Genomic DNA, 9,895 nt, shown 5'->3' with positions numbered 1-9,895 from the left:
GGGACTTAAAGGGCCGCGACGCGGCGGCGGCGGCCGAAGCGCGCCATCGGGTGCCCACCACCGAGCTGTGCAGACCTCCGGGGCCCGCGCCCGCCTCGGCCCCCGCGGAGCTGCCCGGCGACGGCCGCATGGTGCAGCTGAGCCCACCCGCGCTGGCGGCCCCCGCCGCCCCCGGTCGCGCGCTGCTCTACAGCCTCAGCCAGCCGCTGGCCTCGCTCGGCAGGTCAGGGCCGCGGCGGGAGGGGACGGGGTGGGCGGGCGGCACCCCGGGAAGCATCCTGCCGGGGCGCCCCTTGTGCCCCTCGGAGCGACCGCGCTTAGCGGCGGGAGCGCAGGAAGGGAAGGGAGTAGTAGACCCGAGGGCGGAAAAGTCTGCTCGCTGGAGCCCGTGCGCGAGCAGACGGGAGCCCTTTGTGGGAGTGTGCGTGTGCGCGGGGCCGGGGGTGGCGTGACCCGTGCGTGTGCGGCCTGCATGGGTGTGCGTGAGCCCGCGAGGGGTCCACGTCTTCGGGCGTGCAGGCATGTGGCCGGCAGTGAGTGGAAGCGCGCTGGCTGTGCTGGGTGTTGGTGGTGTGTGCGTGCGTGGTGGCTAGTGGCCCGAAGGGAGCCGCTGGAGTGTGAGTACCGGGCAAGAATGTGTCTGAATGCGCTCCGCTGTGAGATTCTTCTGGAAACTGCAGCCTTCAGTGGACAGGTAAGAGATACGGAGCTGATGGTCGTTGCAAGAGGGTCCCCTCTTCGGAAACTGCTTCAGGGCGCATCTGGGGAGTGGATCCCTCCCTCTCCTCCTGAGCCCCTCCTGAGCCCCTCTGCCCCTCGGCCGGGCTGGGCAGGGCGGCGGTGGGGGGGGGGGGCGCGGTGTATACCCCTCTCGGTGTGAGGGTGTCCATTTTCCTGCTGGGGCCACTGAGATGGCGGGGAGATAGAGGTAGAGGTGGCGCGCAGACAGGAAGATGAGGCAGGGGTTGATAATGTGGGCCAGTTATTGAGTTTGTGGGAGACCCCGAGAAAGAAGCCATGGAAAGCACAGAGTGGGTGATGGGGGGGGGGCATGTAAACAGTGGTGAGTCAAGGTTTCCTTTCTGTTGAATGTCGGCGGCCCCCATGGGACCCCCGATGAAGGTGGGGCGATCTGGGGGGAAAGGGATGGTGTGCCTTGTGAGGGGCTAGCGTTGCACAGCACACGAGGTATGAAGGCCACATCTGCCTGTATGAGTACCTGTTTGGGAGGGGAGGTGTCTGGGGATCCTGTGCTTGTACCGGGAAGGGGAGTATGCCTGCCTGTGAGTTGCATGTGTGTTCATTATTGCATTTGTTCCATGTGTTCACTTATCATTTGTGTGGGGGGAGGGGTGTGTGGGAGTGTGGTCCCTCCTCCCCTTGCTTGTCTCACCGGGGAGAGAGGGTGGGAGCATTCTGTGAGTGTGTTTGGGTGTGTGTGTGATGCTCCTTCTATTCCAAACTCAGGTGTGAAGGGAGCAGGAGCCCCCTTGTTTTCCCAAGGGTGGTGGGAGGCTCAAGAACACGTGGGGAGGATCGCTGAGGAGGCTTTCTCCCCTCCACCTACGTGTGATCTTGTGATCTGCCTGCTCCCTCCCACAGTGGGTTCTTTGGGGAGCCAGATGCCTTCCCTATGTTCGCCACCAACAACCGAGTGAAGAGGAGGCCCTCCCCTTATGAGATGGAGATTACTGATGGTGAGTCTACCTGCTTCCACCTTTGTGTCATCCCTCATGCTCCTTAGAGCCCCTTGAAGGTGGGATCCTTGGGCACTACTCCATGGGTGTCTCACATAGCTGGGTTGGCTGCCTTGGAACCCGAGTCTGCCAGAATCCTCACCCTGCAACTAGACCTGGGACTAGGGAAAGTCATGGGTGGGGCTGGGGGCCACCCTCATGGTCCTGGGAAGAGGGAAGTGGTGCTGAGGACACACTGAGGCATTTAGCCCAAACCCCTGGAGTCAGTTGTAGTCCCCACTGTAGCTCCGTTCCAACCCCTGGCAAGAATCGCAGGCGGAGGGCAGAACACGTGGTGCTCCCTGCCTCTAAGCGCTGCCCCTCAGGGATTTCGTGCACCTCCCAAGTCCTTTTTGGAGTCTGGAGTCTGCTCCCTGCCTGGAATTGCACATTTAAGGGCCTTGTCCCAGGACCCTATATTGTGGGGCCATCTCGTCTCCGTTCCACACCCAGAGCTGAGAACTGGAGTTCCCTTCCTGACATCCTAGATTCCCCGAGAAGGTCCTTGGCACTACTACAGTGAACTACCCGAGTAATCTTTGGCACTTAACTTGGGGGAAGGGGTTGGATGAATGGGAAATTTGGAGTATCCCCTCCCTCTCCCCAGTGTTGATCTGATGCAGTAGATGGGACCCAACACCAGGGGGCAGGAGAGCAGGCTCTTCCAGAGCCCAGGACTTGGAGCCAATCCCTGGAGCCTCCAGTGCTTCAGCCTGGCTGGGGCCTGGGGCTCCAGTAGGAAGGGCACCTGAGGCCTTGAAGCCACACTGGGTTTATTCAAGGAGCCAGTAAGAGGGATATGTATTGAGCTGGAGCTTCTGGAGAGGAGTCCTCTGTGGTGTTCTGGAGGGGAGGGGGCCTAGAGTCTGGACAAGGAACAGGCCTCATAAGACCTGATCAGCCTGGGATATGGGGTGTAGGTCCAAGAGGGAAGGGTGATGACGTGTCAGTGCTGTTAGGTTAGAGAGGGGAGGTGGGTATACCAAACAGGAAATAGGCAGAACCAGTCCCGAAGTTCCCCAGGGAAGAGGCATTTTCTGCAGAGGGCAGAAGCAGCGACAATCAGGCATAAAAGAGAGGAAGGAGGAGAGGGGCAAGAGGGTGAGGATTTGGGGGGAGCACAGACGTATAGGGAAACCATTACTCATAAATGTCACTAACATTTACTGAGCACCTACTCAGTACCTGGCCACGGAGAGTCAGAGGGTGCAGAGGGATGGACAGACTGGGGGAAGAGGAGGGTGTGGAGAGGTGGGAGGTTCTCTGGGAAGGTGCCAGCAAGGAAGAGGCAGAAATGGAGGTGAGAGGAGGGTATGTGTGTGTGGGTGCAGAATCTGTCCATGAGACTTGGAAGTCAAAGGTATAACCAGAAAGAGTCCAAAGAAGTGGAACTAATTCGAGGTGTAAAGTCGGGACTTGATGTGGATTCCTACTGCTGAACTTTTCTGGCACTCAGTTTCCTCATTTGTGAAGTGGGGAGAGTAATTGCTTCCTTACAGATTGCTGAAAGAGTACAATGGGGTAAAGTGTTTTTAGGGCCTGGCTCAGGGTAGGTGCTCCTTCTGGAGTTCTGTCTAGCTGTAGCTGTGACAGCACTTATAATGCCCCCTCCTCACCTAGGAGCTCCCTAAAGATCAGTCAGCATTACCATGGAGCAGGGACGGTCTTCTCTATGTCACAGCTGAGGGACACCCCTCTGTCTGGCCTGGAGGCCAAAGAACATGGAGTTATTTCCTCCGCAGCAGCCCAGGGTAGGACTGCCAGCACAGTGCTGTTTTTCCCAGCTTGGGTCTGGCCTTTGGCGAAGAGTGCATTGGGCTGGGGCCTGTTGGGGTTTAGAAAGACAGCTTTCAGAGGCACAGTGGGCAGGGAGTGAATGATCCACTCTGAGAGAGTATCGTATGTGTGCATGTGTGTATACGTGTGTATGTGTGTGTGCACGTGCATGTAAGAGAGACAGATGATGAAGCTAGAAGTGCTGGCATGGATGAGCTGTCCCAGCCTCAGTCTCAGTGGAATGAGCAGTGCGTCTTCGGTGATGCCTTGACCCTTCCTCTCCTCGTCTCCCCTACTCAAGTTTCCGCATTCTGAGGTCTGGTTCTAGGGGTCATCAAAGAGGGCAAACAAATATCCCAGGACTGGGAGTTCCTTCAGTGCACAGAGCTTCCTGATGACTGCTGGGAGCTTGGCTGTGTGCCTCAGTGTTGGGGAGGGAAGCGGTCACCTCAGCCCAGGAGATCAGGAACACTTGCAGGGCCCTGTTCTATTTTCTCTGGCTTTGGGCATCCCAGGTCAGGCTTGGATATTTTGTGCAGTGCTTTGAACATCATAGGTGCTCAATACATGCACGCTGGTGTCTGCTACTGCTCCACAAGTCTTAGTGTGTGAATATAGTCTGAAATTGGTCTAGTCTGTAATCAGTGCATTGTAGACATGGAGAGACTGAGGCAGCCCCCAGACACCTGCTCAGAGCCTCAGGCCGTGCCTGTGCATGGCTGTCTCTCCACTCCTCTCCTGGGGGAGAGAGCCCACAGGGTAGGTGGGCCCTTTTCCCTCTTGTGTGTGCTCTCTACTCCATTCCCCCTCCTGCCAGCATGATCAGTTAGCAAACATTTACCAAACCCCTGCTCTGGGTTTTCCATCACCCTTAGTATAAAGTCCCCACCCTGACTGCAGGGACTTATGGGGCCTAGATTCAGCCTACTCTGATCACAACCACACTGATTAGCCAGGCTGGCTTCAGCCATTTTCCAGCTCAGGGCCTTTGCCATACCATTCCCTCTTCCCTTCCTGTGGCTGCTGGCTCTTGTTTAGCCTTAAGTTCTTACCTTCTAGATGTCACTTTTCTCCAGTATGCCATCCCCAACCACCTCAGCTAAATGTAGTGGCTCCTTTCCATATTTTATTACATTCTGCTTCCTGTTCATTTGTTATTTGTTTGTACTTGTTCATCATCTGTCATCACCATTAAAATGGAAGTTCCGTGAGGGCAGGGACCCTGTCTGTTTTGTTCATCATGTTCCTTGGTGCCTGGTTGTTAGTAAATAACTGATGGTTGGATGATAATAGCTGACATTTATTGAATGTTTTATCTGAGGCAGGTATTGTCTTAAGGACTTTACCTGTGTTCGTTGTTAGATCCATATGACAATCTTGTGACTTCAGTTGCTAGTATTACCTCCATTTTACAGATGATGAAGCTAAAGCACGGGGAGTTTAAGTAACTTGCCCAGTCACTCTCTAGTGAGTAATAGTCAGGAATCATCCCGGAAAGTCTGGCTCCAGAGTTTGTCTTTCTGACTAATGTGGTATGGCCTCTTGGCACAATGAATGAATGAATGAATGAATGAATGAATGACAAATGGTCCCTGTCCTCAAATGTTTCACAGCCCAGACAGGGCAACAAGCATAGACACATACAGCAATGATCAAAAGTAATGGAGATCAGGCAGTTGGAGGGCCGTGATGGTTGGTGAGGTCTGTCCCAAGGGGTGGAGGGAAATCCTCAGAGAGGAGGAAACAGATGAACTGGGCTTTACAAGCTGAATAGGAGTTTTCTAAGTAAAAGGGAAGGGAAGGCGTTCTGGGTTTCCCCAGTTTCCCAATGACTGGTTTCTCTTCTTCCCCACAGGAGAAGGTGCCTTGGGGCACCTCCATTTCACCGTTTTAACTCTTGTCCCCCTACCTCCAGGTCCTCACACCAAAGTCGTGCGACGCATCTTCACCAACAGCCGAGAAAGATGGCGGCAGCAGAATGTGAACGGGGCCTTTGCTGAGCTCCGCAAGCTGATCCCCACACATCCCCCAGACAAGAAGCTCAGCAAGAATGAGATCCTCCGCTTGGCCATGAAGTACATCAACTTCCTGGCCAAGCTGCTCAATGACCAGGAGGAGGAGGGTACCCAACGGGCCAAGCCTGGCAAGGACCCCGTGGTGGGGGCTGGTGGAGGAGGCGGTGGGGGAGGGGGCGGTGCACCTGCAGACGACCTGCTGCAGGACGTGCTCTCCCCCAACTCCAGCTGTGGCAGCTCTCTGGATGGGGCCGCCAGCCCGGACAGCTACACAGAAGAGCCGGCACCCAAGCACACGGCCCGCAGCCTCCATCCTGCCATGCTGCCAGCCGCTGATGGAGCAGGTCCTCGGTGATGGGGCCAGGGCCACTCAGGACCGGCCAGGAGGGCAGCCTCAGGCTGCTGGGACCGTGGGCTTCGGGGCAGGTGGGGTGAGGATTGGGCAGCTCTGAAGCAGGGCAGTGGACTTGATGAGCCTTCCTTGATGTCTGAACTTTGGGAAGTCTTAACTGCCCCGGCTGGCTTTCCTGTTTCCTGACTCAGTGGTAGAACAGAAAAATGGAGCAAAGTGGTAGGTACTTTTTATGAAGACGGCACGGTCTTCCCCTCCCCCAAATCCCTAAGACTTTAAAGTAAAGAGCTCAACTGGCACTGCTTTTGGCCTGGAGCTTGGGACCCCCGTCTTTGCTGAGACTTGGGGTTGTCGGCTCTCCCCTGGGGCATCCAGCAGCCTCTGCCTTGCCTTCAGCACCACCCCCCCCCCCCCCAAGCTGGCTGGAGTGGCTTGTGTGGCCACTCTGTCCAAATATGTAGGTACCTGGTAGCTGCCCATTTCTGGGTGAGCCCCATCTTCACCCAGGCCCATGTTGGTCCACCCAGCTTGCCAGCTGCCGCAGAGAGTCACAAGCCTCGAGGTGCCTTCTTCAGGGCCTGGTTGAAGAAGATGGCCAGTGGACAGCCTGCTCTTGACTAGCTGGGCCAGAGGGTCAGAAAACCCAGTAGCCCTTACTCTTGCCCCAGGATCAAAGCTCTGCTTTCTCCCCACTGAGACTTGCCTTCCTAATCCTTGTGGCTGTGGGGACCGAGTCCGTAGCTGGGAGCATGCCCTGTTGGGCCTCATGTGAAGGCAGAGAGAGGGAAAGTGATTAGAATGAGTTGAGCAAGAGCTGTTTAGGGCTGTGGGTTCACATCCCGATGGTGTCTCAGAGCTTCCTGCCTGTATTCTGAGCTCCCCATCACTGTACGGTGAACGAGTGCCAGTGTGCCGATGGGCATGTGCTTGTGCTGACAATGGATGCACAGCCCCATCTGTGTGTCCTCGCAGATGCTCAGAGGGACCTTCTCACCCCCAGGAAGTCTGTTTGCTGATGGTCTGGTCTGTGTTCTGAACTCAATTGAGCACAAACCCTGTCCTGTGAATTTCTGGCATTTGGGATTTTTGCTTGACTTCAGTTACTGGTGGGATCTTTAGGTCTTGATAGGACCCAGGCGCCAGCCCCCTTCTGGGGCATGGGAAATCCAGAGACCAGAGACCAGGCCCTGGCTGAGACCCAGACATATGCACAATCACTTAGCAGAATCTTCAATACCCCTCGGTTATACAGCTTTCAGTCACCTAGGGTGTGTATGGGAGGCTGGCTTACTGCAATAAGAGTGTCCCCCTCCAAAAGTTGTACATGAAAGTTTTGTAAATCAAACCCTTATCCTTCATCTTTTGAAGAATTACTACTGCAAGTCCTTTTGTAAAGTGAAGAATTTTTTTGTAGAGTGGACCCACTGTCCTGTTGATCTCTTGTGTCAATCCACATGGTGGGACATGGTTTTCTTAAGGCCAGGCCTGCCTGTGACATGCATTCCAACCCCGTGGAACAGACTCCACCCAAGTCCTATATACCTGTCATTGTACCCTCAAGTCACCGCAGCCATCTCCCACCAGGCTCTGCCTTTGGGGTTAGAGGGAAAACAATCCCTTGTGGTGAAGGACCTTGAGCACAGCCGAATGCAGATGGCATGATCCCTGCTCCCTCCCCTCCCTCTTAGGTTGTGGGGTCCAGTTTGTGAGTAAGGGGGGAACATAGTAACCCTTATAGTACCATTCTTCATCCATTTAAGACCCCCAACATCCTATTTTGGTGAACTTAGGATTGGTTTCAGTACTTGGAAGCTCCTGTGAGGAATCCCATCTGTCTAAAGATGGAGCCCCTGTCCTAGGTCCTAAGACTCTACCTCCTGGCAGAGTAATTTGACTTGGGAGTGAAAAGTGGCCACAGTATGGATGAGTGGAGACGATTTAGGAGATGATCACACATTCTGTCAGGAACTCCAGCTTCTGGCTTCCTCCTCTCTCAGACAATATGGATGTTACCTCTCTCGATGTCAGTTTCTCATAAACACCCTGGTCTCCTAGAGCTGTGGTGTAGACTGAGTGGAATCACGAAAGTAGCATTTTGAAACCAGAAAGAACCCTTCTGCCCTCAATATCATTGCTGCAGTGGGGTTTCTCACCCTGAGTGCGGGGCCTGGGCAGTGGGCCAGCCTGCCTGACTGCATAGCATTTGAGTAATCTAGGTTCCAAACCACTTTTGCCTGGATTATCCCGATTGTCCACATTTCTCCAGATTGACCTCATTTTCGTTTCCTTCCAAGGGGAGGCACAGGAGTAAGAATGGAAAAAGATACGGGCGGAATATGTAAAACGTAATACAGCTTCCCCAAACTGGCCTGGGTAGGGAATGGTAAGGCTTCATGTCTTTGCAAGACCTACAGAAGATCCAAAATTTTCATTTTCATGTCCAACTGCGCACCCCCCGCCCCACCCAGCATACCCTTCTTCTTCCTCTGCCTCACCTGTAAAGAGATGGCAACATTCCAAGAATCATATTTCTGCAAAGGGAAGGAATGTAAAGGAAAAAAAGTGTGGAGAAGAGAGATGATTGTAATGACCGGAGGGATTCACGTCTTTTCAGGAAAATTCACATGCTTTTATTGGTGGTGGCAACGACAAGATGGTACAACCTTTATCCTATTCCGAAAACAGAACAGAGGGCACAGCATCTGTAGTCAGCTGACAACTATCTTGGCCTTTGGGGCTGGTCTGGTCTCGTACTTGTGATTTCGATGGTACGTGGCCGCCACCAAAGGCTTGCCCTTGCCCCTGTACATAGCGCGTTGTCCCTGTGGGCGGGCCCAGCACTTTCCGTCAATGTTGTACTGTACGTGATGAGTTGTGTTGGTCTCCGCATTTTTCTGCAGAAGGGGAGTAACCGCTCCGGGTACCTTGACCTTTGTACAGCCGGGAGGCCAACACTGTGGGCGTGACTCTTTAGTGACAAAACCCTTGTGGTGATGATGTGTGTATATATATATAAGGATATATTGGGAAGATTTCTAAATAAAAGTTTTACAAAGGGGCCTGGACTCTGTACTTGGATCTTGCACCCCCAGGCCTGAGAGTTGGGACATTAAAAGGAAAGGTCTGACAAGAGTCTGTCTCCCTGGATATAGAGGGGCCTCCAGGACTCAGCTGTTCCCTCAGGGTGGGATGATCCCACCCTGAGGCTCCCCGCCTTAGAGGTTCCATTCTTTTCCCTCTCCCAGGCCTCACAGAGGGGGCCTCTTCTGAACATTGTGTACCTGTACTTGCGGCGCAGGGCCACCCCGCAGGTGGCCTCCTCTGTGTGCTGGGTTCAGCCTGTATGGCTGGGGCAGTGGCTTTCCTCATAAGTTCAGGACAGATTAAGGTCTCACCAGAGGATGGTCCCAGGTGCTCTGATGACTCCATGGAGGCTGCAGCTCTAATACCTGACTCTCGAGGATTGGGGGGTGCAGGTCTCATGTGGGGCTCAGGGACAGGCTGAGGCTTTGGGAGAAGTGATCAGTGAGGGGAGGCTTAGGAATGGAAATGCCGTGACGGACGGGGACTCTGGGTTCGGGGGGCAGAGAGGGCTCTGCATATGGACTGTTGGAACTTCAGGGACCTCAGTGGGTTAGCATTTCCAGTGGAGTACCAATCCTTCCATGTAGTCGTGTTTTTTGAGCCCTACAACGGGCCAGGCATCATTCTAGGTACTGGAGATCCAGCAGTGAAGAAAACCAAAATCCCTGTTCTTGAGTTGCTTGAATTCTAGCAAGGAGACAGTAAGCGCGCACACGCACACACACGCATATTAAATATGCCGATTATGGTGTTGATACAGTGAAGTTACAGCACATTAGAAGGTGATTAGTAGCAGGGAAAAAAGATGTGCCCAGAAGGGAACTCAAGGGGCCCCTGGATGACTCTGGCTCCTTTGGGATTAGCCTTGCTCATCTTGCCAGGCTTTGATCTTGGCTGCACCTGTCCTAGGAAGCTTCCAACCATACTCTAGG

The 9,895-nt window shown here is 54.2% G+C and overlaps 1 protein-coding gene across 2 annotated transcripts in view; it reads left to right on the top strand.

Moving 5' to 3' along the window:
• The window catches only part of TAL1 (TAL bHLH transcription factor 1, erythroid differentiation factor), a 14,727-nt gene extending 5,790 nt beyond the window's left edge, over nt 1-8,937 (top strand). Inside the window, exons 3-5 of one of the 2 annotated variants that reach the window (XM_040470146.1) lie at nt 23-223; nt 1,603-1,697; nt 5,428-8,937. In XM_040470146.1, the coding sequence (XP_040326080.1) occupies nt 23-223; nt 1,603-1,697; nt 5,428-5,882 (751 nt within the window). In that variant the 3' untranslated portion in view covers nt 5,883-8,937. Of the gene's footprint in view, nt 1-22; nt 224-256; nt 695-1,602; nt 1,698-5,427 lie in introns of those variants that run through there. The other variant, XM_040470145.1, reaches the window with a different exon arrangement.
• Nucleotides 8,938-9,895: the final 958 nt, after the last annotated feature.

The sequence above is a fragment of the Herpailurus yagouaroundi genome, unplaced genomic scaffold, assembly GCF_014898765.1.
Source record: "Herpailurus yagouaroundi ecotype Mexico unplaced genomic scaffold, PumYag 77, whole genome shotgun sequence".
In the NCBI taxonomy this organism is placed as follows: Eukaryota; Metazoa; Chordata; class Mammalia; order Carnivora; family Felidae; genus Herpailurus; species Herpailurus yagouaroundi.
The sequence above is the reverse complement of the archived record's forward strand: the minus strand, read 5'-3'. Positions and strand labels throughout refer to the sequence as shown.